The sequence below is a fragment of the Manacus vitellinus genome, unplaced genomic scaffold, assembly GCF_001715985.3.
Source record: "Manacus vitellinus isolate BGI_N305 unplaced genomic scaffold, ASM171598v3 scaffold_6_pilon, whole genome shotgun sequence".
Taxonomy (NCBI): domain Eukaryota; kingdom Metazoa; phylum Chordata; class Aves; order Passeriformes; family Pipridae; genus Manacus; species Manacus vitellinus.
Genome location: NW_021940750.1, coordinates 2,927,368 through 2,954,692, shown reverse-complemented (window position 1 = coordinate 2,954,692; position 27,325 = coordinate 2,927,368). Strand labels below are relative to the sequence as shown.

At 35.9% G+C, this 27,325-nt stretch overlaps 2 protein-coding genes across 36 annotated transcripts in view; one reads left to right on the top strand and one right to left on the bottom strand.

Moving 5' to 3' along the window:
* Positions 1–14,034, top strand: part of MADD (MAP kinase activating death domain) — a 72,616-nt gene extending 58,582 nt beyond the window's left edge. For 21 of the 35 annotated variants that reach the window (XM_018082534.2, XM_018082528.2, XM_018082525.2 and 18 more), the window contains 5 exons: positions 376–482; positions 5,557–5,565; positions 5,824–5,893; positions 10,807–10,853; positions 12,539–14,034. In XM_018082534.2, coding sequence (XP_017938023.1) covers positions 376–482; positions 5,557–5,565; positions 5,824–5,893; positions 10,807–10,853; positions 12,539–12,646 — 341 coding nt within the window. In that variant the 3' untranslated portion in view covers positions 12,647–14,034. The remainder of the gene's footprint in view (positions 1–375; positions 483–5,556; positions 5,566–5,823; positions 5,894–10,806; positions 10,854–12,538) is intronic. The other 14 variants (XM_018082537.2, XM_018082536.3, XM_018082538.2 and 11 more) reach the window with 2 other exon arrangements.
* Positions 14,035–22,631: 8,597 nt separating this feature from the next.
* MYBPC3 (myosin binding protein C, cardiac) overlaps positions 22,632–27,325 on the bottom strand; it is a 61,485-nt gene continuing 56,791 nt past the window's right edge. The window contains exons 32-34 of the mRNA XM_018082988.2: positions 25,506–25,700; positions 24,509–24,551; positions 22,632–24,020 (exon numbers count right to left, since the gene is read on the bottom strand). Coding sequence (XP_017938477.1) covers positions 23,911–24,020; positions 24,509–24,551; positions 25,506–25,700 — 348 coding nt within the window. The 3' untranslated portion in view covers positions 22,632–23,910. The remainder of the gene's footprint in view (positions 24,021–24,508; positions 24,552–25,505; positions 25,701–27,325) is intronic.

The following is a 27,325-nucleotide window of genomic DNA, read 5'->3' as shown; positions in this document are numbered from 1 at the left end:
AATAGGGCATTTAAAGCAAACAAACAAAACCCCAGTATGGACTACAATAAACACAGACTGAGCTGACATTGATGTCCCTTCATATAACCAGAATGAAATTTATTACAATACTTAAAAATCTAGTGGTTCTCAGAAAACTGTCATTAGTGGGTAGAATCACTGAAATGCTCCTTACTGTCCTTAGTAGTGTCCTTTTGCTATGGACATCAATAGGAATTATGTTTTTACTATTTTATGTTTCCCTTCCACGTATCATGACTTGGCTGACTGCTTTCTCCACTTTCTCTCTCTCTTTCTGAATTTTTGTTGTTGTTGTTGTGGTGGTTTTTTTTGGTTTTGTTTTTTTGTTTTTTTTTTTTTTAATTAACATCACAGGCCCTGAGTTGGGTGGTGAGTTCCCTGTGCAGGATATGAAAACTGGTGAAGGAGGTCTTCTTCAGGTCACATTGGAAGGAATTAACCTGAAATTTATGCACAGTCAGGTATGAGGGAAATCTGTGAGAAAACTGAGCATGAAGCTTTTTGCCGCTTGCCTGTATAGGTGTTTCCTTTTCCCAGAGTATCAAAAAGGACAAGGGATAGCTTGATGGGGATAAAAAAGCACATGTATATTTACACTCAAACACACAAACATATATAAATATATATATATGTAAAAACACACTGAAATTAAATATCCTCAGAAAACCTATAATCAGTTAAAGAAAGATGTTGCTACATCTTTCAGCTTCTTGGTTTTGGTGGTCTGAATTATCTAAGCACAAAACAAATGTTAGCCTGTGTTAAGGGATAGAAAAAGTGATCAATAGTAATCTAAATTGCCATAATGCATCACACAGCGAATGTATCCTGATTGCATAAGCAGTCAACCTTAAAGATACAGTGTTTGAATAATGGTGGCACAGAGGGTAACTTTCTGCAAGATATACAGTCTGGTTTATTTTAAAATTTTAGAAATAATATGTAGAATTTAGTATGAAAATAAGATGGGAAACTGGTTCTTGATGTAATTCACAAAATAAGAAAAAAATATTCATTCATTTTTCCTTCCAAACAGCAGATATTGTGGGCATAGAGGAAACACAACTAGAGTTGTCATTTCTTCCTTTCTCTGGTTGTTGTTTCTGTTGCTTCCTTTGATCCTTGTTTTTTATTTTGCTTTATGTTTTTTTTGTTTTGCTTATGATATTAAATGCATGCAACGCTAGACAGCAGAGTCAATTTTTAGGAGAGAGACTGTGTGTGTGCATGAGAGAGAAAGAAAAAGCAAAGCTTCTGTCAGTTCTCTGTGGAGTGTTTTTTCCTTTCCTCCTGACTAGACTTTTCTTCCCACACAAGCTTTGATCTTCTTTGAGGATACATCAGTGTAGACCCCACTGGAAGTGCACATGCATCTCAAACACACATGCTCAGAATCTTACAACTTCTCTCAAGGTCACAGCAGCACCCTGTGCCTCTTGGAGTTCATATGTGCCAGTATAAGGAGTGGAAAGTTGTGAACCTCCCTCAGTTTTCCTGCTGTCACTTACCAGGGTAGAACCTAGACTATGCCTGCCCTGCTGTAGTATTTCAAACCTCTGTGATGGAAAAATCTGCCTAACTAAGTTAAAGATTTTAACTTTTCTTTGGATATGCTGAAATACGAAGAACTGCAAGAGGAAGTCATCAGTAGTACAGAATGAATTTTCATAGTTATTGGAAATGGCAGATCTAAAGCCTTTGAAAATTAAACCCTGGTCTCAAAGCAACAGCTTATATCCTTATAGATGGACATAATAGAAATTACTTTGTCCTGAGGTAAGGACACACCATAGGACTGTTCTGTTTGCCTCTCCTTTTTCTACTTCTGCCAGAAGTCAAAAAAGTTGTTGAGCTCAAACTGCTCATCTCTTAAGCAGTCAATGGAAATGACTCTATTGCAGAGTTGAAAAGCCAGGCACATATATGGTTGCAGTGAGAAAAGATATATAAGAAAGTAGCCATATCATCAGCATGGTTTCTTAAGTGTAGCAGGCATCTTCCCAAGACAGAGAGACACTCAGTGTTAAGGGCATAGTGAGCACACATGTATCTGTCCAAAAGAAAAACTCCAAATCCTGGAACATTGCCTTGTCCTTGAATTCAAAGCCTTTTTTTTCCCCTGAAAGACTGGAGAGACATTCTGAAAGAAACATTAGGGAAACCTAGTACGGATTGTTATTATGTGACTGTCAGGAGCATTGCCACTAGAATTTTGTACAACAGATACTGAGACCCGTGCTATTAGTATCGGCATTCCTAGAATAGCAGCTTTATCATATCCTTCCTTACAGAGAATGGTGTTCTAATTTGCTGTCTGTGATGAAAATTCCTACCTCTTTTCTGGAAGACAGTCTGTGTAGGTCAGACCCAGGAAGCATGCCAGCTGTCTGCTTCACCTGGAGGATTATTCCTTCTCTTCATGACCTTTCCAATGACACTGTAGCCAAATGAGTTACCATTACTTTTAATGGATATTGAAACAAATAGTTTTGGAAAATACGCTGCATTTACTCAATATGTTTAATTCTTAATTTGTTAGATTACATTGCCAGCTGACTGTGACATTCAGTTCCATTTAATGTACCTAATATATGTCTCTGTTTTCTTTGTCAAAACAAAGTGTCTAGATATCAAAAGTCTCTCATTTAAGGGTTTCTATAGAATGGACGACTGTAGCAGTTATATAAGGGACTCTACTAGTTGCACCATGCAAAAAAAAATCCCCTCCAGTTTCACAGTCTGTGGAGCAAAAGGACATTGGCATTCTTATTCTGACACTCATCAACCAGTCTGCTCTCTTAATAAAAGGTGTGCTATTCTAGATTAATTGTTCTTTCCAATTTTCATATACATTGCATGAATTGCTCCCTAAGGGAGTCGGTTTCAGAATATGTATATAAGCATCATTAAAACCAGAAACCTTCAGCTATTTCTCTTTGTTGAAAATGGGTTTTTCTGTTTCTGTTGAGTTTGTATGGGGATACTGACCAAAAAAGGCCTACAGGACTTCCTCAGGCACAGCTTTCTCTTCATCTTCCTTTCCTTACTCCATATACAGGCCCTGTTCTTGGCTATCTTCCCAAGTGTTCTTTTCAGTATTGTAGATTACTAAAATAAGGGGTTTCTATTGCTCTGCTTGATTGGACATCATAGAAATAATTCATTTAGAACAGAGGAAGAGGGATTTCCACTTTTGAAAAAAAAGTATTAATGGAGTCTATCTGAGAAGACTGAACATACTGCTTCAGTGCCAGAATGGAGCTTGCTGTTATGAAGCTGTTTTTGATGGCTTTTGTTTTGCACTGTGTATATTTTCTTACCATCCTGTGAATTCCTTAGGAAATGTCTTAGATGCAGGGTGGGCAACCTGTTATTGACACATGATACCTGTCTTCAGTGCTCACAAATTGTGTCGCCATGCTGCAGCACGTGTAAGTTTAAGAAGAAAAAATGTTCAAGTCTATTTGTGCCTAGCAGGTCAGAGGAAGTTTTTTAGAATAGGAAGGTGTCAAGTGTACCTGTGGCATTGGCAGATTATTCTGAGTTTACACCTGCAAATTGTAATATCAGGACGCAGTACCCTGTCCCCATTATGAACTCATCTGTGTCAAAAATAGATGGAAGCTTAATAAGATGCATCAGGCACATGCCCATCTACAGTAGGATCCACACTGAATGCTCTGTCTTGAAGAACCACAGTTTCCCTAGGGTAAGTAACTTATTTCTGTGTTTTCTGACTGAGTGAGAAGAGAGCATCTGTGTGCCTTAAATAATATAGCAAGAAATTGCCCATCGACTTATATCTTCTAAAAATGGATTGTAATTGTGACAAACTTGATAAATTCTCATCTTACTCATAACTCTTGTGGAAATGCAGCATGATTAATGCAGCACATTAACTCAGATCGTGACCACCTGGGGCAGTGAAGTCTTTTAGGCAGTTTTACTGTTACCAAATAAAATAACCAGTGTTTTGCCTGAGTCTTTCTATTGAGTTTCTGAATTTTTGAACTTTAGACTACTAGCAAAAACCTTTCACAGAAAAGATTACAGAAAAAGGAAACTAAGTGCAATAAAGAAAGTGTTCTGTTATTGACTTGTTCATTTTGTAAGTATACCTCAATAAATAAAATGGTTTTGACCAACTAAACTGATACAGAACATGGATGAAAACAGGCAAACAAAAAAAAAGATGGAATTAAGTATCCTTTCCTTTGACTACTTGAATGTAAGCAGAAAGCAAGCTTTAGACTTTTGATTAAGTGGAAGTTTCAGGGTTTTATATTGCACAAAAAATATCTGGGTCTGTTGGTTAGTTCTCTGCCAATAAAAATAACAATAAAACCACTTTGACTTGAAAGTCAACCTGTCTTCTCTCAGATATACAGTGCATTTACTGATCTCTCTTGATACAGATAAGTCTGTTTCTTAAAAAAAAAAGCCCACAACAATTTCTAGTGTTGACTACCTTTCTTGGGTAGCATATTATGTATGATTACATCGGCGTTGCTAATACAGGATTCAAGAGGGTTGCAAAGGTTTCCTTTCCCTTCTTTCCAAGACAATGAAGTTTCTCCAGTACCATTTTTAAAAAAAGGTCCTGAGATCATGGTGTCATAAGTGTATAAGCACTGAAAGTATCAAACCAGACTTCCGTAATATAGTTTGGCAAAGGTCTCTGTAAGGTGTTTGACATAGACACTCTGAATATTAGGGCAATGTTACTCTTAGTGTTTCTCTTGAAACACTTTCTGCCTTGAAAAGCAAGTCTACTAGAAACTGGAATATGGATTTGATTCCTTATAGGACTTGCTACAGCTTCTTATGTCTGTGTACTGACTTTGACCCTTTTGGAGATGTGCACCTAAGAAGGGATTATTTTGTATCTTGACATAGATTGGATATTGAACAAACTCATTATGCAAAGAGAACTTGTTTATTCATGCAGTCTTGGCATCTAGATTCCGGACTGAAAAACCTAACCTTGTAGTTCAACTGCTTTTGTCTTTTGGGGTTCAAGTGACTGGTCAGCTGGCAAAACCCATATGTGAAGTGAGAAAACCATAGAGAAGGATCCAAACTTTCCCATCCTGCTTAAAGCAGAAAGCTAGTACTGACTGTTAAAGGAGGAGGTTCCAAGAGTAATTATGAAGATTATATATCATAAACTTCAGTAAAATCTTAATGGCAGAACTGTCAGGGAGAGGAAAGATTAGTGGTTCCTCACTGGATTCAGTTCAGCTACTGGATAGGTTAGGAGGATCAGTGTCACGGTGGGAAGTATAGTGCCCTTTACCTGCCCTCTGTGCTGGAGGAGGATGCATGGAGGGGCAGAAACCAACTGGGATGGATAAGAGGCTACAAATAGCGCCAAATTTGGGAGTCAGCATTTTTCTCGTCCCCCTCTGCTGTATTTCAGGTGTGTTGGTATTCTTTTTGCAATAACTCATTTGAGTGCCTGAAGGGGTAGCAATGTTGGATATGTCAGAGTTACTAACTCCTTCGTTTCTCTTCCATGCTTTCTCCTCCTGCAAGGAGCGGAAGGTACTTCATCTTCTGCTGTCTTCGCTTCTTAGCACTTCTAAGTTTTTTTGTTGATTTCTAGCATTGTGGCAAGTTTGTCTTCTGAATATTTATTTCACCCTTTATTTATATATTAAACTGTAAATGAACTGGTAGTGTATGCTATAAAACTTCAGGTTGTGTCTGTTGTCATGATGTTTTTGTTTAATTTTGGGTTTTAATTGAATACAAAAAACCAAACCCAACTAATTTTATGTTACTTTCCTCCTGTTTTTGTAGGTTTTCATAGAGCTGAATCACATTAAAAAGTGCAATACTGTGCGAGGAGTCTTTGTCCTGGAGGAATTTGGTAATTACATTATTTTGATATTAGGTCTGTACTCACATGGCAGTAACTCAAATTTCCAGTTTTCAGATTCAGAGTTGCACTGCAGTTTCAAAGATGGGAGAGAATGTAGATTTCATGTGAGAAGTTGCCTGAGGGATGGGTGACTTAACATAAAAATTTACACATTAATTTTCATCATATTAAGATTTGTGACCTAGGTGCTTTTTGTTATTAGACAGAGAAAATGTCCTGAGTCTTCTGAAGCAAACAAAACAACAGTTAAGCTTGGATGTATGTAGGAATTTTATTTGATGTGTTTCTTTCTCATCTGAGAAATCACATTTTTTAAGCAGGATTTAAAGCTGATCTTTCTCAACACACTATGCTTTCATTACAAAGAACAGCTGTTAATTGCAAAGTTTCATTTTTGCTCTATGTGGAATTTAATTTTTGTTGTACGGAGCAGAAGATGTTTTGTCAGGTTGCACTTAATTTATCCTGTGATCTTTGTTTTGGAGCCTGACTGGTAAAGAGTGGAAAAGTAAAGGTTGAGGAGAACAGAGAATTTGTCTTGTTTTGGTCAGTTATTGCTATTGCATATAATCTACCTAACACTGTAGTTTGGGGAAAATTCCAGGTTACTCTTCAGTCTTAGTACCAGAAATGCTATTCTTAACTAGGGTCTGAAAGAAATGAGTGACTTCAGATGCCGCTCTCTGGAAGAATGATCCAAGTACTTCTCTTGAAATAGTCCCCAAACCTGTATTGGTTTATTCTTCCACCCATCTGTGATACATTTGTGTAGGTCTTAGGAATATCTATGAAACATTTAAAAAGAAGCTAAATTTTATGACTTTCTTTCCGTAGTAGATCAGCACCCATACTTTGACCATAAATCAAAATCTGAATCACTAGCTCCCATTACCAAGACTCTCCCTGTTCTTTGGTAATGTGTGTAGAATGTTCTGGCTGAGGGATTCTCCCTTAAATTAATACAAGATTTCTGAAATTAATGTCTTTTTCCATAATAATGTGTTGTCTCCTTTTGATGATACAAAGTTCTAATGTATCCAAATGATAAAATCCTTCTGACTGTTGCAGTTTGCTTGTTATTTACTATAAATCTCCAAGAAGTTTGGCTTTGAATTCATGAACAATTTTGTCCCATTTTCTAAAAATGTTGTTCATGGTTCAGATGCTCAGATCAGTATATTTAAACCACAAAAAATTTCTGGAATTTTATATGTTCAGAAGGTGTCCTCAATTTATGGTTGCATGTTCCTTTGATATCATGTTTTCACCATAATGAGCATAAATCATTTTAGTAATACAAATTGTTCAAGTCAGTAAAAGATTATTGATGAGTTTTACAAAGATGAGAATTCAGAAGTCATAAAATTAGCTTAAAGAATGGCTTCAGCTTCTGAAATCTTTAACTTTATAGAAATTACTTGAAACAGAAATGAATTTTGGATCACTTTTGAGAGGTTTAATGCAAAACATTTTTTTTAATAGTTTGTTTATATTGCACAAGAAGAAAAGGCAGTATTTGACTTCGTTATTTCTAGTCAACTTATATTGATGGCTCTGTAACACAGCAGTTAGCCCCTAAATAATGTCTGTAATAAATATAAGAAAAAGTACTTCTTTTTATAATCAAAGGCCTATTGCAAAAGCTAGAATTGTGATATGGAACTTATAAAAGGATAATTTTCAGAGGTAATTAAAAATAAAGTGGGAGTTGGATTGTACAAGCACAAATTGAGAAATTAAACATTTTAAGTTCAAAATATCCTCCTCCCAAAATAGATTCACAGACAAGAACCAATTTAAATGTACCAAATGAGATTTACAATTTGCCAATCCAACTAATAAACAGAAAGAAGAAAGAAAGATGTTGAAGGGGAGTTAACCTTTCTTTCTGTGCAGAGATGGGAAACTACCCCAGAACTGCTTTTAAAATTGTTGTAAAGGTGAGAAGATATGTCAGTCTCTCCAGTTCAAGATAAATTAATATGTTGGTTAATAGTAGACTAACAGCATTCAGCAAAAACTTCCTTGGACTTCTTAAGAATGAAGTTATTTAGCTGTGTTAAACATGATGAACCTTGCCATCAAATTCATTATAGTAGGAGTATATTGAAGTAGTAGATCCTTTTAGCAAGGTAGAGACTGGTAAGCCTGCATACTCTAGTCTGATGGGAAGTTGTTCAATGCAAGATTTATTTGATTTTACGAAGTGCAAGTGCTCCAAGTTAGTGATATTGCATCAGGAAATTAAAGGTCTGTTTGTGTTAATGCTGGGCTTAGAGGCAGCATGAAAGTTGGACTTGTGGTTTCAGAGCAGGATGCAAGCAGACGTTCAGGAATTGTGTCCTACAAATGGAAGTGGAAATTTAAGTGAGGAAATGTAAGGCTTTTCCCACTGAAATTTGAGTTACTGCTGTGTACTTGTGCTTTACTTTCTTGTGGCCCCTTCACCGTCGCTGCTATGAAAACCTTCATTCTCCAGCAGGTAAAGTGATGTCCCCTAAACCCATTTTGTGGTAGCGCCATAGTTTAATTCACAGGACCAAAGGCTGCAGAATGGTGCTTAATAATTTACTCACTTCATCCACTCAGTGCAACAGCATCAGGAATAACTTTTATGTTAAAAGAAAAGTGCTTCTGCTCATCTCTCAATTTGAGGCTTGAGTCTTAGGAGGCTTGGGTATTTTCTTTTTTGTATGTTTGGGTTTTTGTTTGTTGGAGGTTTTTGGTTTTGTTTTTGTTTGTTTGTTTTTTTCCTTTTTTCCTTTCTTCTTTTTTATTTGTATTCTACAGTGGTAGTGCTTTGACTTCTCTGAGTGTAAATGCAAACCCACTCTTTTTACTCTTCATAACTCAGTCATCTCAGGAGAATTTCCTGCATTACAAGGACGGTGAAGGAGTACTTTACTTAAAGACAAGGCAACTTTTACTGACTGTGAAGTGGGGAGAGAGTACCTCGCCTAGGTGCTCTCCTGTTCCCTCTCTTCCTATTCTCAATTATGATACAGGACTTTACAGCTTCCCTTCTCTCCTTCCCTTGTGGCACAAGGTCCTTACAGCTTTCCCTTCCTGCTTTTTGAAGAGTTTATGAACAGTTGTATGTTATCCAGTGGGCAGTGAGACTTACACAGCTGTAAAAGTCCTACCTTATTTGGCTGTGCACCAGCCTCACTCCCACCTTTATCCCCTGGTGACATGGAGTTAATTTGGAACATCTGGTGCCAACGGGTAAGGTAGCTTGGATGTGCACCTCCTTATCTCCCCAACTCTAGTCTCTGGTATTGCTGGGGCAGTGCAGCCTGGGTGTGCACTTCCCTTGTTTCTGAGTCCTTAATGTAACTGCCAACTTCAAGAAAAGTGAGAGTTGAAAAATAAAACAAAACCGGTACTCTTTACCATCATATTCTGTACTTTTCACTAGATTTTTTTTCAAGAATGACAATACCATGGCATACGAGAATTAGTAGGCATTGATTTATATTTAGAGAAATTTCTCAAACCCAGTCTGCACTGCCTACTTTTGGCCCTTTAGAGTGTGATTCGTCTCCCTCTCCAGCGTTCAGCTGTGTCATATCATAGTTGAAAAGATGACATCTGCATGGAAAGGTTTTGTTGTGGACTTTTCCTAGTTCTTCATACTGAACTCATCTGCCTCCGTTTCTTTTTTTGTCACTAGTACTATGTGTAATAAAACATTTATCCTTCCTCTATGAACCTGGTATGATTTGGTTTCGGATAATTTTTGTACTGCTTCGGAATTCTTTTGTTGTGACACAGAAATTCCATGGCAAATTTCAGCTGTTCTGGAAGGGAAGTATTCAGAGCTGGTCTTGGTATTCCACTGATCTTAACATTTTAAATTTGCCAGTTGTATGTTAGTGTGGTCTTTGTTCTCTCCTGGTGATTTCCCATGGTACCTGTTCACAACATTTGCAGACCAAGTGTGGGTCAAAGACACAATTCAAATGCAGTGAAATGGGATGGTTACAGCATGCTTTTTTAGCCATTCCACAATGAGAACAAAAGACAAATTTTCTTCAGCTATATTGTGCCTGTTTTCATTTCTGTCAGTTTGAGACAGTGCAAGGGAGCAAGATGAGATTTTCTGGATAATAGATTTTTTTTCATCAGTGCCTTAATCCTCTTTTTGTATAGGGACTTCTATAAGTCAACAAGCTCGGTATTTTAAGAATACGTGTCACTGAACTCAGTATTTTATTTGAGACAACTTTTTCAAAAACTGAACTTTTTCAGTCAGTATGTCAAGTAAATACCATCACACACATCCTATGCAGAAGAAAGAATATCTTGAGAAACTTAAAATTAAGCTGGGAAACAGTCTTCCAGTTTAGAAAATTTTCTCCCTCAACTTCTTTTTTTTTTTTTTCTGGATTTCACTAACTTACTTTATAGTCTCAAACGATTCTTTTGAGATCTATTATTCAGCAGAGAAGGATTCAAACATCTCAATGGGAAAATCTTTGGGAATCACATATTGATAAATTCCCATGGAATTGTTGGTTCATGTTTTATTGTAGTAGACATAAGGCATATTTTGTTATTAGACATATTTTTTCACTATTTTTGCTGTCTAGCAGGAATAAGTAATATGAGAAAAGCCAGAATCTCTAAGAACCATCAAATATCTACTGTGCCAAACAGAGGCAGTGAAAATTTTTGCCAACCTGAGTAATGTATTATCGTTATCAGTATCTTCCAAGGACATAATGTAAATGAAAAGAAGGAAAAGTATCTAGAAGTGAAGGATAGTGATGTGGCCTGTATCTGCACCTGCTGTCTGTCTGCATCCCTTCCCTTTCCTATGGGAACGTTGTGCTATTTCTTTCCCATTTGCCTCTCGTTTTTTGAACTTTTTGTTTTGTCTCTTGCCCGTCCGGTTTTAGTTCCTGAAACTAAAGAAGTGGTGAGCCACAAGTACAAGACGCCAATGGTGAGTCACCTGTGATGCCTTCTGGTAGTTCTCTAGAGGATCTATCCTTACATTTTCACGTGGCAAAAAGAATTACATTGGGATTGCAGGATTTGCAGTGAAACCCCAGCTGCTTTTTATGCATGTTTTCCTCCAGAAAAGACAACAAAACTCAGTGATTGTTGTACCTATAAAATTAGGGGAACTCAACAGGTAGTACAGAAAGCACTGTCTCTTTTTAAAGATAGATGAAGATGCAAGGTAGCTGGTTTAGCACAATAAGAACTAGTGAAACTGTTAGTTTTAAGACAGTGCAGAACAGAGTCCTTAATCCATAGAAACAATGTATAGGGAGACTAGTTCATAGGCATAAAATGTTTATTAACAGCTTATGAAAAATTCCCATTTCCTCATGAAAGTTAGCAGGGAGATGCAAGAGAACACTACAAGTATTGATTCCTGCTGTATAGATGAATTATTGCTGTGATTTAGTGTTCAGTTTTTATAACATTTTGTGAACACCATCAGTGTATAATGATATTTAGTACTTTTACACATGATCAGACTTATATGCACTTATAAGGAAGAAATAGAAGACAATGATTATTGTCAGAACTGAAATTCCTTCAGTTATTTTGTATCTGAAGTGCAGTGTGCACATTTGTTGGTTTCATGGAAACTCACAGTCCTTCAAGGGGAGAGAGAGAAAAATTAACTGAAGGAGCTAGAAATGTTTTAGAACAAAATGCTTAGAATATATGTAGTTTAAGAAGTGGATAGCTGTATCTCTTAATAAGAAAAGCCAGTTCAATGAAAAAAATTGTATTTGACGTGTTTAAGGTGGTACTATAATACAACAAAACGTTGTTATGATTATTAGATTTATGAAGATTTTAAATGTCAGATTACAGGATAAGAATTTTTAACATCACCAGAATAGCCAGTATTAGAACTAGGATATAAATTAAGTCTAAGTCTTACCTTCACTGAATTGTGCTACCAATTACATGCTAAAAGAGGATTTTCAGTTAAATAATAGCACATAATGAGTTAAAAGTAATAATTGTAAAACTTGGTAATGCTGTGTGAAACCCTCTCCTTTAAGATAGTGATGAAATTGCCTGGTATTCTTCATAGGAAATCTGCAATATTGGGTTGTAGGGTTCTTTTTAATTAAAAAAAAACAGGCCAAACCAAAAGCTCATATTATTCACTAGTGTTTGATTAAAAATTACAAGGATTACCAGTCCTAGCATAACAAGGTAGTTATGAATAAGGAAGAATCCCACCATCTTGTTAGTCAAGGTTCAGTACTGGATGTTTAGTTTTTTTAGTTAGCTCTTCCAACCCCTCCCAGAAAATTTCTTGTAACTTCATACAACAGACCAAAAGTAATTGTGTAGAATGTTTTTTCTAAAGCCAGCTGTCCAACTTTCCAGCTTGGCATACTGTTTTTAAAAATTATTAAATCATACTATTAAGCAACTAATGTTTTTATCCTAAAGGAGGTTTTTAGTTTGTTATACATATTTTCTACTCTATCCATCTCAGTTAGAAGGTATGGGACACATTTTCCTGATTTTTGTTTCTAGCCAGAGTAGTTGTCTTATGAAGAAAGACATATAGCAAAATACAAAATGTGCAATGGATTTTGCAAAACACCTAATAATCTGAATTTCGTTATCTCTTCTTCTGAATTCTTGTAGGCTCATGAGATCTGCTACTCCGTGCTGTGTCTCTTCTCTTATGTGGCTGCAATTCGTGGGAAAGAGGCAGAAAATAAAAGCAAACCACCTCGACCAGTTTCCAGTTGATCGTGATATTTAGAAATACCTACCCTTTGGCACACTGACATGCAGTACTCCCAGTTTTGCTGCAGTTACTGGAGCTCACTTTCTGTCTTTTATGAGAACGTGATTATTTATGTATGACCCTGCAAGTCTTTCCCCATAGAAAAACCTGAGACTTCACTGTGCAGTCTCCTTCTGAATTCATCCGTAATGGAGTTTTTAAATGAGCCTTTAATCAGACAGTTTTGAGCATCTGCATCCAGCTGTGAGTTACTCTGGACATTCCTTTGGAGTTCCTTTTTTCTTAAGATGACTAACAGCCTGAGTTCAGTTGTTTTTTTGTTCTAGTGGTACTTGTTACAATTTAATCACTTTACAACTGCAGGCTTCTGCTTTCCGATTCTCTGGTATGTGCACAGTGGAAGCAGTCTAGTCCTGTATGTTGTTTAAATGTAGTGTTTTATTGTTTTCCTTCTGTGTTGTTCATTTTTAACTACTAACACAGAGTTCTTGTCACACAGTTCTTCAGACTCTTTTGGTAGAGATAAACAATTTAGCTGTCATAGTCTTAAAATACCATGTGACAATTGAAGTTCGGCTATTAAATTGGTCCATCTGTGGAGATGACTGCTTCTCAAGAGGGAAAAGAAGCGGAGAGAGAAACTTTGAAGGTAATAAATATATTGTGAAAAACCTCGACACTTCATGGATTGTGTGAATTTTCAAATGGGAATTTAGGTAACGTTTATAGTTATCCCAGCAGTAGACTTAACAGATGCATGTAAGCACTGCCTAAAGCAGTTAATCACAGGGATTAGAAAATGAATAAGGGAGTGTAAAACTTGGAAACATTATTGGCAGAAGTACACTATAGAAATCTGCAGAACATGTTCAGAAGCCCAGGGGATTATGCTGTCTTCAATTTTTTTAAACTATTGGTTGGTTGTTTTTTTTTTTTTTTGATCTGTACTTGTGTTTCAAGGGATCTTGAAAATACTGTGTTTGTGTATAATCAAATTCACATAGTTAAAACTGTCCATACATTCCTTATTTTAAATAGACCAAATATGAATGGTTTTTTGCATCCTGTTTTTGTTCTTGAACTGTACTGCACTTGTCTGGAAAGCTCTTAGGGTGCTGGAAGATGAGACTGTCTAGAGAAAATATTGTTACATGTAAAATACCAGGAAAAATTGCTCTGATGCAAACTGATGTATTGTATGTTTTGACATAGAATTCTGACTAAATGCACCCAGAAATAACCCTGTTTTGGCTTGGTCAGGGTATCTGCCATTTTAAATGGAATATACCAATATGGGTGAGGAAATGATGTAAATATTATAGTATCACATCTATTTATAGAAACTGTACAGCTCTCTGAATGTGAAAATAAAATGTCATTCAACCAGCAACTAGTTTTCATCCTTGTGTGCTTTTCTATCAGTGTAACTTATTCTGGAATGAATGTAATTATATACAAAATATACCCTACACATATATGAAATAATGAGGAAGAGAAGACTATAAATGAACAATCTAAATTTCTTTCCACAGAAGCAGTTTAAAGTAATTTTGTTTTGTTTTGTTTTTTTTTCTTCTGTCACAACATTTATGTGATTTGTCTTTTAAAAAAAAAGTGTCTGAAAAATGTGAATAGGGAAAACAGACGCATCTGAATTATGGAAATTTTTATTGCATGCTTGGAAATAGAAATGACATGTAAAGGATTTTTCATCCTTAAAGGCTTAAAGGCAAAACTGAAATCGGTAAATCATGAAATTAGCCTGTTTTGAAATTATTTTCTTTCTTTTGTCCTCTGACACTGTAAATTTTCTTATAGCAATATCTGAATTTTTAGCAATTGTAGTGTTCTTGATACTACTACAAGTACGGTTAAGACTGAAAGCATTTTGGTCTGCAATAGGTGTTCCATTTACTGCAGTACTGGGTCCCACTCAGGTAGTCAATTTTAATTTTTAAATTGTAATTATGTTATCAGCCTATTAACATGATGAAACCATTAACTTCAAATTATAAGGGGAAGGTTATTAAATGCATAGCATCACTTACTATATACAGCTCCTTTTCTTCCCTTGTAGAAGCTATTTTTGCTAATGTATTTTTCTGTGACTTACATAAATTACATGAACTGCTATATGCTCTAGGCTGCTGAAAAACTTCAGAGCAGAATGACACTTTTAAAGGACCTTTAATAAAAATGGCCCTCTGTCCCTTTTGACAGAATTTTCTTAAAGAACAGGTGTGGCTAAATATATTGTTTGCTGTTCCGTGGCAGGGATGAATCAGGAACAACCTCAGCAAGTGGGCTGACACTGTGCCTCTGCTCTTTAGGTGAGAGCAACTGTCTTGGCTTCAAAATTGAAGACATTTTTGAAATATATAAAATCTTTCTTGCACTTGATGATGGGGATTTAGCAGATGTTCTGAGAACTGTAGGCATGTAGCGTATTCATCTGAGCCAAAGGCATGCTGTGCAGTGTTTCCACTACTAAATGCACAGTGCTGCTCTTTGGATACCAAATGCAGGTTGGATTTAAAAGTGGTACAAAAGCATAAGTCTTCCGGAATTCAGTCTTCCATCCTTTCCTCTTTCCCTTCATCACTCCTAAGCACTAAGAGGTCCCTAAACTTTATTTTGGAGGAAAAAAATAATTCCAGTTGTTTGCATGTAGTTTTAGTCGTGTCCCACTCATTTTGGTATTTAGATAAAAAAAATCCTTAACAGCAGTAAAGAACTTAGAGGTTTCTAAACCTTCCAGAACTAAATTGAAGGCTGAGAGTAATTAGTAATAATAAATAGTTCTAGAAGTTTCTTAGCACAAAATGAATAATTCCTGCGTTTTTACCACTAGGAGGAGCCTGTGTCTTAGTTTTTAAGAATTTCAAAATTGCAACCTTTTTATTTTAACACTTGTATTATTTCCAAGGCACTTAGACAAATGTCGCAAAGAATCATAAACTTGCCTTAAAACTTCCTTGTGCTGAACAGGTTTCTTTTTCTGCTACAATTTCTTGTTTGTGGAAATTGGTTTTCAAAATGACCATTAAGTGTTTTCTGCAAACATGGGGGTTTGAGACTAGTCTTCCTGGCAGTTTTCGAAGTGGAACAAATGTTACTACTTTGTCTCCTGGTTCATGGATCTTCATCATGATATTCCAAAAAAAAAAATAAATTCTTGTTTTATTTGTGAATGCAGTGTCCACTTCTAATATGAGTGGGTCCACATTTTAAAGGTTAAAGGTTTAAACTTCAGTGAGCGTCACAACACTGAAGTGATATTTATTAAGGATATAACTGGAAAAAACTTATGATGTCTGCTGAAGGAAAGAATTCATTACTTTAAGAAAACGGTTGTAAAAATTTCCTACACTCTGGTTCCTGACTTCAGATAATCAGTATCCTCCTCCTTTGACACTTCAGGACAGCAGAGTAAGATAAAATGTTCATCTGGGTATTTAAAAGTTAAAGTACTTGTAAACATAGGTCATAAGAATTCCAACTAAAGTTCTCTCTGAGTAATCAAAGTGGATGGGAAAATGGCTGTGATTCTAAGCCTTCCTAGGAACCTTTATGTTGCAAAAATATTGAAGATATTTCTAGAATCTTGCCACCTATGCCAAAGGAGGGCTTTTGTTTCCCACAGAGTGTGTTTCTAATAAGGAAGCAGTTGCCTACAATGAGAACAAATGGGCATAGGCTCCTGTTATCACTGAATTCAGAACTAGGCAGAAAATAGAAGCTAAGCTTCTCACAAAGAGCAATATTTACATCCCAGTCCCCCTTGACTGCCAGATGGTTGAAAGTCAAGTGATGTTGCCTCTGAGGCAAGATCTTCCTTCTGGGAGAACAATGGCTCCTGCTTAACTCTGACTCCATATTAGGTATTTAGGAATTTAGGTATTTAGGAACTCCAAATTCCTGCTCTTAGACAAGCCAGGTGTTGGTGAAATAAAACATCCCCTAGCTCCAGAAGAAGTGGTAATTAGGATGAAGAAGCAGCAGCTTTGTGCAAAGGATCTTGCCACAAAATGCCGAAGAGCTTCTTGCTCTTACAGAAGTCACAATTCAGCCAGACACGTCTGCTTCTCATAAGGGCAAGACATTTCCAGACAGCTTCTGGTGACTTTGCTTCTGATAGTGGCAATGGCTTCTCATACAGCCCTACCCTGTAATGCTCTTGTAAGATGTTCAGTGTGAGCAACAGCTTTGAGATTCTACAGCCATTCCAAATTTGGCCATTTCACTAAAATAGTAGAAATGTGATAATGCTTTAAATAATAGTGTGTATGTGACCCCTTTTTCCAGCACTGTATCTGAAGGTTTGAAACTTTGATGTTGGTGACAAGTGAGGTTTGAGTGTGGTTGAGTATATGCCACGCTTAGAGAGGACCTCTTTCAGGCAGATTCTGTGCTCAGATAAAAATGAGCTCAATGTTTATACTAAGGTTAGTAAAATCATAAGTTAACTTTCTGTTTACAGGTGTACAATGTTTCAAAACTTCTGCAGCATAGTAGTTTTAGCATTGATTAATTTCGTTTTAAGGTGTCAGAAAGAAATATATATATGTCAGCCAAGGGCAAACAGTCCTGCTTCTATTTGCAACAGTTACTATAGTGATAAACATGGTTTAGGAACCTACATAGAAATAGAAATCCCCATCTCCCAAAATAGCTCTACATAAAAAGGAACAAACGGTGGCAGGAAAAACACCAGTAGAACTCTAAACAATTGCTTCTTTGAATTATATGAAAACTTTAGTTCTGTATTTCAATTCCTTCCACTCTTTTTTGCCTTTTCAGTTTCTCGTATTAACTCCAGTGAGTACCAGTCTATCCACAGTGGGCTGGATATCAAGGCACTCTCCTTTTTCTCTTTTTACACATCTCCTTGCTTGGATTCCTCACTGTTTCCTCACATTTCCTTGGCCTACACTCTCTTCTACCAGTGAGGCTCAGCTCTGCACCTCAATTTCCCATCAGATCATCTCTGTTTGTTTCCCCCTGTGCTTTTTTGGTCATACATTCTTCTCGCCTCTGTGACCATCATCATCTCCTAGCCTCTATCCCCAAGCAGTTCAGACTTAAGCTCTTCCCAGTGTCCTGCTCAACCAGTCTCTGCCCCTTTCCAGCTTCTAGTCAGTCTCTTATTCCTCTCTCTTGTTCTTACCAAATACTCTGTCTTCTTCTTTCATTCTCAGCCTTATTCCACTCTTACTCCTTTTGCATTTAAATAAAGTTATTTTTGATGGAGTGCTGAAGAGTGCTATAGAGGGAAGAGTAAAGATTTCCAGTCTTATTTCTGCTATTCTGTGATAGCTCCCAGCAGCAGCTCTTCCCAACACTCATTGTTAGAAATGGCTCGACCATTTAATCTGATATTAAAAAGAAAGAAATTTGTCTAAAACAGACTTGTAACCTAACAAATTTTATAAATTGTTAAAGTTTTCCAGTACTGTAGGAAACAAGAAAAATCATGAAAGGAAATATCATGCTTTGTAAATACACAGTACTGTTATCCCCTCTTATACCAGTGAGGAAGAACAAGTCTAGTTTTCAGGTAGAAATTTTTGAGGACTTTCTTATGATCAAAATGTACTAGGAGTTTTTTAAAGTCAGCATATGCAATGAACTAGCCTATAAAGCAGAAGAAAAGCTTGGATTTTTTGGCCCTTTTTCCTTGGTTTGGTATATGAAAACCATCAGTAAATAACTTTATTTGAGAGTTATGTTAGTAGGTAGTCTTTTTTGTGATCCTAATTTCCTGGAATAGATCTGGATTACTGGGGCAATTATTAGCATTATGACAGATACCAAGCAAATGCAACCTTACTGAAGGTCAGACTGCATTTATGCACCATCTGGGTTCATGTGTTTGGGTCCCACAATTTATACTTTCAAGCCAAACAAAAACTGTGTATGATACTCTTCATATTTGCTAAATAAGCTATAATGAATACAGAATCATGTTCAGACTATTATCCATGGTGAAGAAGAAAAAGGGGGCATACTTACCACTTATTTAATATTTTCATATCCACTGATATTTGTCTTTGGTTAAGCCATCCTAACACACAATAGATCTGAAATGTGTTCATAGCTATGACAGTTATCTGTGGTTTTGGGGCTGCTTATTGTCAACATTTCTGTCTGGCACAGAAAGCAGATGCTTGACTTTTTCCATATCTAGACCTAATAAATGAAGCTGTTCTTATCTGTTTCTTTTAAACTTTCACCAGTTCAAGCTGTCTAAGATGTGTTGGTTATGCAGAGTGCTTTGGGGACCCTGCCCAAAGACAAGTAAAGGATATCTCAATGACAGCTTTTGTTTCCCTAAAATAGAGTTCTGTGGTTGGGAAGCACTTGAAAGGTATCAGTGGGGCTATTTTTAATCTCAGCAGACTGTTCTTATAAAATTCATTTGTAAGGAGACTGAATGGCTTGTAGTTCTAAACCTACATATCCAGGATGATGTGTTAGTGACAAACCTATCTCCTAAATACATACAATGATTTTATTTCAAAGAAATTCTGTGATAAAGCAACATAAATAATTTTTCTGATTTCTAGAAAAGTATTTTCTCGTGCTGCTCTTATATTAATGGCCATTGTATTATTAAATTAAGGAAAAAATTCTACCAACTAATATTTTCTTGTGTTCTCATTCATTCTACTCAGTTGTAGACCTCCCTTGAAACAGCTAGAACAATAATCCTTTCTCATAAGGAATGAAACCTGCAGATGAGGAGTACTTAGGTTATCTTTAAATGTCTGTCATGCCATGTGTTGAAAAAAATTGTTAAATAATAAAGAGGAACCTCTTGACCTCTCACTGTGATTTTCAACAAGTAAAACATATATAATTTCATAGAATAATCTGAAAAAGTTGGTAAAGATAACTATTCTGTATTATAGAGGGGAAGAGGAAGGTAAACTCGTGACAGGTGAGGCACTTTTCATAAACATTCTGTTGGGACAATTAGCAGTGAATTTAATTTGCACTTCACCCCAGTATATCACATAAGTATTGTAATTTAAGAGCAAGGCAGGGTGACAGATCATAGAATCATAGAATAGTCTGGATTGGAAGGGACCTTTAAAAGTCATCTAGATCATCTAGGTCATCATCTATATCATCAGCTTATGCTAAAATCAGATCATGCATTAACTGAAGTGATCATATAAATTGAAAAAATCCGTAAAAGACAAGGTTTGGAGTTTGCAAGCTACTAAGAAAGGTAAAGTTTTTCTAAACATGATACCGAATGCAAGTAGTCTTCTCTGTTTTACACTGATTTCTGCCTAACATTACAGTGATCTTCCAAGCAATGGTTTATTAGCAAATATGTGAATGTGTGAAAATTTAGGACTTTTCCATTTTACAATATTTCTATCTGCATAACTGTGTTACTGTGCCCTCAGTTACAACACGTATTGATAGTAGTAGTTAACCATATCTTGAATAGCTAAATAAAATACATCAGTACCTAATTGGCAACAACATGCATTAATGGAAACATAGCTTCTTATTACACACTTATTACACCCTTTCTTGGTCACACACATATCCATCTGCATTATGGATATTATAAAAATATATGTAGTAGTTGGCCCCCCTTCTGCAAGAAGAGCTCTAGTGCTAGAGCATAGCACCTGGATTTACAGTGACTTGGAAATGAAATACTTCTGGCGTTTTTACTAACGGATCAGAAAACTAATGCTCAGGAGGGAAACAACAAGTATGTTTATTCTGCAGCTGTTACCACAGATATGCCTGCTAGTTTTAAGCTAATACATATCTATGATAGCAGAATACAAAATAGGCTGCAACCTGAGAAGCTATGCCAAACAGAGTCACTGTCATGACTTCAGAATGGACATTATGTTTTTTAGTTCTTTAGCTTCAACTGATTCACTTCTCATCTGTCAACAGGTAAAATTAATTATTTTTGTGGGGAACCATTAGTTAACTCTCACACAGCCTTTGACAGCTTCTGTACAAGCCCACTGAATTAAACCTGAAAGAGGAAAAGGAGGAAACCCAGCATCTTTACCGTAATCTGTTATAGTCACACCACAGTTTGAAGAGATTTTCTTCAGGCTTTACAGCCCTGAGCAATAATCTCTCAGATGGAGAGCTGATGAGTGGGTGGGAGAGTTTCTAGCACTGAAGAGGGGAGGTGGAGCTGCAGCACAATGCTGCTCTTTGGCCTTTTTCATTGTTATTTTAAGAAGTAATGGTCAACCATTAACTCATTTTGCTGTTGTTATTTGCTCAGAGAATAGTGGTCAGGGTTTGAGCACTAAGGCAATCTCAAGTAAATAAAGGAAATGAAGTGTTCAGATAAGGTTTGCTTCCATTTGACAGTTTAATTCCCTCTGGTGGCTTTATAAAAAGTATTATGTGAAGCTTCCCATTGCCAGGGGCAAGTACATATTGTTTACTTATGGTGTTTACACAACAGTGCTGTAAAACAGAATGAAACAAAAGAATTGATGCTGTGGTGTGAAACGTGTGCTGTCTTAGGCTAAAGTGTCAGCTGGGGGTTTATTTGGCAGGCAACACCACCCTGAGGGAACTGAGCTAGTAGGAGTACTGGAAGTGTTATTTGTTGTCTTAATATTTCTTAATTGATGTTTTTTGGAAGTGGTATCTTAGCTCAAGTGAAGCACTGGGCTAGCTTGACTATTTCTATGCTGCATGATACTGTGTAGTAATGCTCTGCAACACCCCATGCTTCAGATAAGTCTTATGTATGTTAATTCAAACATTTAAAATCTCAGTTCGTGGTACATTGTTACTAGTTTGAAGGAGAGGCATGTACCCTGACCAGGCAGCCAGCAGCCTGAATTGGTAGGATTTAAATGGAAATTGTGGTAGCATCAAGCATTGAAGTCTTTTTCACATCCAACTGGATAGAAATAATCGGCCTGGAGAGGTTATGTTTGTCTAAGTAACATAGTTTTCACATGTAAGGATCTTTTACTTGAGCAACAGTTTTTTTGTCTTAGGGAAAACTACAGAAAAGATTTCAGTAGGACCATTGTTTTTGAAAGTGGTTGCTGTCAGTGAAAGACACTTAATACACTGAAAGAGAATGCTGGTAGATAGAAATTTTTAAACTTTATGGCCTATTTATTTTTCTCCTTTTGCTATTGATCTTACCTTGCACACTTGTAACAGTAGTTAACAACTACACGGTTTTTGCATTACAGGAGATTTCACACTGGAAAAGATAGTGAAAACCATCTTTCATCAAGTAGTCTTTCAAGTGTGATGGAAGGAAAATTGTGAGATACTTTATTGTTCTCAGCCATCTAGGTTTGGGAGAAGCTGGTCAGTTTATGTGGTTTTAATCAGATTGGGAGAAAAATTATTTATTTAATTATTTATGTATTACCAACATGGGATTAGTGGACAATTAGTGACTACACTTTCAGGATCAGTATCAGGCATGGAGCAGGTAAAAGACAATACTATATGCTTGCGAAACATCAATAAACACCTACCATTTTCTGAAGACCCTTCTAGAACTAATTACAAGAAGTTCAGACCTTGCAGGTGTCCTTTCCCCCTAATCCTCTTTTCAGTGTGTGAGGAATGGTTGGCTTTTTGAATTCAGAATTCACATTTTTAAGAAGAACTTCTAGAAACCTAAATAGAGCGCGCTTCTTTTTTTGTGACTTCATGGATTTGCATTCGATTCATTGTCATTGAAAGTTTTGGAAGTAAAAACTAATTTGTGTTTTTCATGTAGAAGCATTATCTTAGAAGGCCCTGTGGAATTAGGTTCTAACTCTTACCGTTCAGTCTCTGCTTTACAGTATGCACTGTCCAACAGATGCTGGGATGATCCTCTCAGTCCACTGCGTTCTGGTCATAGGTTCTTTAGAATATGGATTATCTCTGTCTTTTATGTGTGGCATGTGCCCTACTTTTTAATCAATGGTGTTGCTCAGAAAATGAAAGTACAAAACAGTATAAACCTGGTTGCATGTTTTCCTTTTTAAATTTTATTTAACTGTTTAATAAGAACAATGTGCAACAGACAAGTGTAGATCTGGAATAAGATGATGTTGGTTTCAGAGAGTATCCTTTTTTGTTCTGATATCATAATGAAATAATCAAAATACACATCTCATGCTTTTATTAGGAAGACTTATTTGCTTGTTTAATACAACTAACATACTGTGTCAGACATGCTTTCCCATCTCATGTGGCATGTTGGCAGGCAAGTAGTATTACCTCAGTTCCTTTGTGTTGATTTTTTCAAAAGGCAATGCTTCTTTGATTAATATCATCTTCCCACCGTCTCTTGTCTTGTGATCATTAAAAAGTACTCTCCAGCCAGAAACTATCAACTACCACAGGTCTGAAAAAACCCCCATCCCAAATACTATTCAGACTACTAGATGAAAAGCTAGAAATGCTATTGTGTCATTTAATTAGACAGAATCATCTGCAAAAATGCATACATACCACTCATAGACTTTCAAAAACCTTCAGTAAGATTTGATAACAGTAAGTTTATTGCTTTTATCACAAGATTTTGCTTTAAAAATTTTTATTTGTGTGCAGATAATCTTTCTCACTAGAGCTTTCACTGTTTCATCTGATGTGCAAAATTATCTCTGTAGATAAGTATGATGTCTGTGACTGGTTGCAAAAACATCTAATAACTGGAATTCTATGCTGGTGTCTTTTTTAAAAGCTAGAAAACAAGTAGTGAGTAATTATCAAAAAAATTATTTTCTATATAAAGCAGAACAATAGCTATAGCCAGAGGTTCCCAAATGGTGTGTTTTGGACACAGTTCTGCAAAGATCTGCTCAAGAGCACAGCAGTGGATGTTTCAAGCACTCACAGACAGTAAAAGTAGTAGGAATGAAAGTTACAATCTATTCTACAGACATGAATATAATGAAAGGTGATTAAATATTACAATTAGTTTCTTACTGTTTCATTATTCTGAGCTACTTGTTTCTTATGAAGAATATCAGAGTTCGTCAAAGAGAAAATGGAGTGAACTGTAGAACTGGAGAATTTACATTTGTTTCAGCCATTAGGAAAGGACGGGGGTTATTTTTACGTAATTGTAATATAGCAGGCTTTTTTTTGCCTATGTAAGGGGAGGAAAGTTCTGTCTTGGTTTCTCTCAATTACTTCATGTGGAGACAATGGCAATGTAACTAAAACAGATGTATGAAAAAAGGAAATAGGGTCTGAAAGTATGCTGGGTAAGCAAAACATTACAAGACACTGCTGCCTCCTAATTCACGTATATTAAATGACTTTGAAGATGAACAAGACTCCTAAATGAACTGAAATTATCCTTCATTAATTTCTTCAGTTTTCTTCTTTTCAAGTTCCATTCTAATGCTGAGACAGAGAATGGGGAGAAAGATTTATTGACAAATACATTACCTGATTGCTATCATAGCTATTTCATGTTTTTAAAGTGTACATTACAGTTCTAGATGTATTTTAACTATGCTTTTTTTTTGTTTAGATTATTGATATTAGTTAGCCTTATTTTAATAAATAACTGACTCTTAGAGGAAGTGCTCGTAGTCAGTTAAGACAAAATGACAACAAAATATTCTGTTATTTTTATATATCTCTACACTGGCACAGCATATTAAAGGTGGAGACCCACTTTAAAATAAATGAAATAAATTACCTTGCAGGAGTGTGATCTTAGTACATTATTGAAAAAACAAACAGAAATTGAAACAAGCATATATCCTCCCATCAACATTATAAACATTCTATAAAGTCTCTACCATGAATATCTAACAACTATTTAATCATATATCTAACCAAACAGCCATTGCTCCTTTATCCAGCTGAATTATTTTGATTCTTACCTTGACTTGCAGATGAATTGCAATTCAGAGTTTTACTGAGGTGCTGGAGAATGAAAAAAAATTTAAGATATTATCAGACATTAAAGGATGCTAATTTTAAATTGAGACTTGGTGCTGAAAGTGAAATATGAAAGCTTTATAGTAGTTGCTTTTATCTGATAATTCTAAGAAGATTTAATGTTCCTAAATCAAGCTTCAGATTATGATAATATTAAGCTTTGAGCCATGTCTACACTGTAATTTATAGTACTGAACCGAAATCCTTGAGAATTTTGGCTCCCAGCACTGCAAGGTGAACTGCATACACATTCCAGACTTAGCGCTGAGTCAAATATTCAGCTCTGTGCTGTATAGAAACACCTGCAGGCTTGATGTGCTGAAGATGAATTTCCATCAATCACTGCTGTGTGGGTCACTTTCACTGAGCATTTAAACTGGTGCTATATACATTTATATTGACAAATAGATACATTACTGGTAGCCTTACCAAAAATATTTAGTCAATATTTCTTACTGTGTTATAAACATGTGACTTTCATTCCTGATTCTTTTGACAAAAAAATAAATGTTTAAAAAATGTTTATGATGTAGCACGCACTACCTTTTACGTAAGTTTAATTGCTAATGAGTTAATTTAAAACTTTCAATTACTGAGTAGGCACAAAGGATAATAAAACTATCCTCAATGATAGTTTGTAGGTAGACCTCCATTGCAGTATCTTCTCTATAAATATAAATAAGTATCTTCTCTATAAATATTAAGTCAGAAGTGTAATAATTGCCCCTCTTCAGGCTTGTATTACCTACCAATCAACCTAATTCTATCAAAACCCTTTAGAATGAAAAAACCAATCTTGCTGGTGCAAGTAATTAACAAACTTTTTTATATACCACCCAAGAAGTCAGGGTTAGATAAAGAAAAACTATGATTTTATTTTCTTTTAGCTACCCATTACTCTATCATCATTACAGTATTAATGTTATCCATAAGATTCACCTGATTACCTCTGACATCCAGTCTGCACTCTATTTCAGCTTCACCACACTCATTAACAGCTTTGCAGGTGTAAATGCCACCGTCAAATGGAGTGGGTTTCCGGATCTCCAGGGTCAACACACCCTGCTTACTGAACATGCGGTATTTGGCATCCCCAGAGAGATCCATTTTGTTTTTGTACCAGTATATCTTTGGCTGAAGAACATAGAAGAAGAATTTTAAAAGAGAAGGTAGGAAATGGAATATTTACACCAGATCTTGCAGCTTTAATTTAGCCATCAAAGGCTAAATAGCATTATGAGAGCTATTAACACAACAGTGTTAACAATTTTTCAAGGAACAACTCATTCAGTACAAACTTGTGAAACCAGTAATTCTGAAGTTCAGTATTTCCTTTAACTGTCAAATAGCATGTAGAAAATGTAGGTCTGTATCCTATTTTATTGCAGTTTAAAAAAAACCCAGCCCTACAAACTGGCTACAAATTCATCCATTCATTCAGGGGTTAATGCTACAAGTATGTTACAGAAGTGTCACAAAGTTCCACATATGTTAAGTGGCCAAACTGAGATACCAAAGTTTGGCCTGAAAAAGGATTTTCTAAAGCCTTTAGCATATCTTTAGAAATTTCGGGAATTTCAAAATAAAGCTTCAGCTGAGGAATAAAGTGGTTAGTTCTGTATCAGTTCAAGTCTTTATGTTTTGTTTCCAGTACCTGAAACTGTGACTTTAATTTCTATAAATGAAATTTTGAAAATGGAAGTCCAATAGAAAACAAACTGCTTTTGTTTATTTCAAGCTCATCAATACATATAGTGAAGAAACAGTCTTTAAAGAGTAGAAAACAAGGCTTTGTATTTACCCATTTTTCTTTGAAAATTAACGTCTTCTGTTTCTTCATCCATAAGAACTAAAACTACTGCACTGTTTTATACAGTGCCTTCAAATCTACTGAATTACTTTTGTCTTTGACCTGTGGTATATCAATCCAGTGCATCCCAGTTGCCATACTTACTTTTCTTGAAAGATATCAGCTGGAATTTTTCCTGCCTTAATATTTTTTCCTTCTTTTTCTATAGCCTCTTTATCTTTCTGGGTATATGTCTTTTATTGTACTTCACTACTAGCAGGGCATGAGTATTGTCTCTGCTTGAAGTGGTAACTTTTCCATGCCATGCAGATCATACCTGAGGTGTGCTTGAGAATCTATAGTTATTCAGAATTGGAAAGCTCCATCAACATAAGCTACTCTCTGTGAAAAAGACCTTTTTCAGAGTACTGTAGTAGTTAGAGGCACATTTTGTTAAGGTTATTTTGGGCAATACAAGTACAGAAATGTATTTGGAAAAGCTGCTTTAAGACTATTAAGTGTACTGAAGGTTGAGAACTATTTGGATCCCTCTGGCTAATGTGTAAGGATGAGCTAGCATGCTTGCATTCCAAAGCCTGCAACTACTGTATTTAACAGCTGTAAAATTAAGGATGGTTTTTAAGAATCTTCTTAAAACCATGGCAACTGAACGAAGTAGATGGAGATGCACAAAAATGTTGGTTAACCAAGTGGGAATTTCATCAGTAATACTGTCATTTCTAAGCTGAGGCAGTACTGGAGGATGGATTTTGCCTGCAGTTGCTGGTGTTTCTTCTATAATGTTTGTGTTCTTTTGCAACTATTTACGTGGATGTGCTTCCTTTTTTATTTGAGTTTTGTCTGGAGCACCTTCTTCATCAAAAGAACTGCAGAAAATGATTGCATAAAGATTTTTTTTTTTTGAGTAAATTTGGACTCTGAGCAATTGTGGTACATGTTTTACTGTGTA